This window comes from Stomoxys calcitrans, chromosome 5 (genome assembly GCF_963082655.1).
Source record: "Stomoxys calcitrans chromosome 5, idStoCalc2.1, whole genome shotgun sequence".
Lineage (NCBI taxonomy): Eukaryota > Metazoa > Arthropoda > Insecta > Diptera > Muscidae > Stomoxys > Stomoxys calcitrans.
Window position 1 is genome coordinate 25,012,465 of NC_081556.1, and position 2,410 is coordinate 25,014,874.

Here is a 2,410-nt window from a genome sequence, read left to right on the forward strand (position 1 = left end):
TGTAATAGTAGTCTTTCTTGGCTATCTTGGTCTTTTGCTAAGCGAAAGGCATCATGTAACTCAGGCATCCTGAAACGTCTCCACCTGCGATGCGACATATTCCTCTCATGAATAGCCGAACGAATATCCCGGGAGAACCACTGTTTTGATCTGGAGGACACTTCTCTAGTCTTGAGTGGAACCGTAAGTTCCTGTAGGTCACGGATATTTCTCTGTAGAAAGACAGTTTGTTCATCGATAGTTTCCATGCGAAATATCAGATCCCAGTCGATAAGCACAGCATTCGAAAGCAAAAAATCTTGGTCGAGAAGGGGGAAAATCTCTATATGAATAAGTTTCCCTAGTCCTGGTGAGCTTAAATTCACAACATAAACAGATCAAGTCATGGTTCGAAAAACATGAGGCTGACAGTTGGTCGTATAGGAGGACTTTAGAAGTGTCACTAACAAAGTACAGATCGAGAAGCGTGCTGGAGGATGCGGAAAAATGCGCGGGAATTGTTAATTGACAGGCAAAAGCCCCAAGGAAGACATTTCAAATGTCAAGCCCGTGATTTCGCTTAAATTTGAAACAGTGACTAGTTTTAGGCTTCGTAACATCTGACCCAAATATGGTTCAGATCGGACTATATATAGATATAGCTGCCATATAGACTGATATCCCGATAAAGAGTTTAATGTCCATAAATGCTTTATTTTTTTATCCGATTTAGATACAATTTTAAATAGTGAGTAGTTATAGGCCTCCCAGCACCTGACCTATATATGGTTTAGATCAGACTATATTTAGATGTAGCTGTTATATAGACAAAGTTCGTTCCGGCGAACCTAATGCCTTTTTACTTGTTGTAACCCCTTATGAAAATGTTAAATTTTTGATGCGACAAAGGATTAGTGCAACTCTTATTTATAATCAAGGCCTGTGCCTTGATTATCGGAATACATAGACAGACAGGCAGACATATAGACCAAGAAGACTAAAACTTATTATATTGGGGTGCCCAAAAAGTAATTGCGGATTTTTCATATAGTCGGCGTTGACAAATTTTTTCACAGCTTGTGACTCTGTAATTGCATTCTTTCTTCTGACAGTTATCAGCTGTTACTTTTAGCTTGCTTTAGAAAAAAAGTGAAAAAAAGTATACTTGATTGAAGTTCATTCTAAGTTTTAATAAAATGCATTTACTTTCTTTTAAAAAATCCGCAATTATTTTTTGGGCAACCCAATATAATTGTTCCTAATCGATATAAGTACATGGTAGGTCTCTTTCCTATGCTTTCGAACAAACAAATGCAGAAAGGCTATTTTTAGAAATATTTTTTTGATTGCAGCGAAGCTCACAAAACAACTATTGGTACATAAATAAACGAAAACTGGTTTGATAAATTAATAAGTGCGAACCGTAAATGAGAGTTATGAAAAACGCTTACAAGTTTTTTTAAGTAGTTACAATGGGGTAACTAATTTTGCTAATTTACGATTTAAATGTCAAATCCCAAAATATTTGAAACGAAAATTGGTATGCTTATTCATATGCTCATTCATAGTTTTTTTGCGATTTCACATTTTATTAAAATTTATTGAACTGAATTATTCTTTAACATAATTACTACCCGTGTTCATATAAATACCCAAGTTTTGTTTAGAAAATAGTACATTTCGAAGATACAGCATACACCAAAAAAGTATTATGAAGTTAGTATACTTTGTTTCATATTTTCTAATAATACTCTCCAGTGGTGCGAAGGTAAATATATCCAAGAGCACGCAAATAAAATATTTATTTTTTTCTGTCGTTAATATCATTTAAATGTTGCCCAATTTAAAGTGTGAAACCATGGAGGATTTTGCATATATGTGGAATCATTGCATTCAGCAGTTTCCTTTATCAGACGACGAACTTTCAATAATGATGGGCGATACGCATGACCCTAATCAGTATAACAACAATATGAAATGTTTCGGAAAGTGCTTGGTAGAGCAAAATGGATGGTTCATCGACGACGTATTTATGGAAGATGTCTATATTCAACTCCAAGCGACTGATCAGTTGTCAACACATGTAGACAAATTACATGAATTCGCCAAAGAATGTCGACAAAAAGGTGGAGCTAATAAATGCGATAAAGTTCACCAAATTTTGAATTGCATGGATACTAAAATAACCAAACTTTTGGTGTCATTGCATTAATTTTAAATGTAATGTAAATACTGTAAATAAACAACATACAGGATATATCACTTTAAGTATATTCTACATATCAGGGGTTGGTATATGTATTTTAAGGTGCATAGTGTATTTCCCATTGACGTCCTTATCATGCAGCTATATGTTAAAGTCCCCATATTAACCGCTCCCCCTAATTGATGTAGAGATGTTCTTAGATGCTTCAATTTGTATATCATGTAA

At 34.6% G+C, this 2,410-nt stretch overlaps 1 protein-coding gene across 1 annotated transcript; it reads left to right on the forward strand.

Moving 5' to 3' along the window:
• The first annotated feature begins 1,837 nt into the window (after positions 1–1,837).
• On the forward strand, positions 1,838–2,191 carry LOC131997857 (uncharacterized). The gene has a single exon (XM_059369693.1). The coding sequence runs from the start codon at positions 1,838–1,840 to the stop codon at positions 2,189–2,191; it is 354 nt and encodes a 117-aa protein (XP_059225676.1).
• The last annotated feature ends 219 nt before the right edge of the window (positions 2,192–2,410 follow it).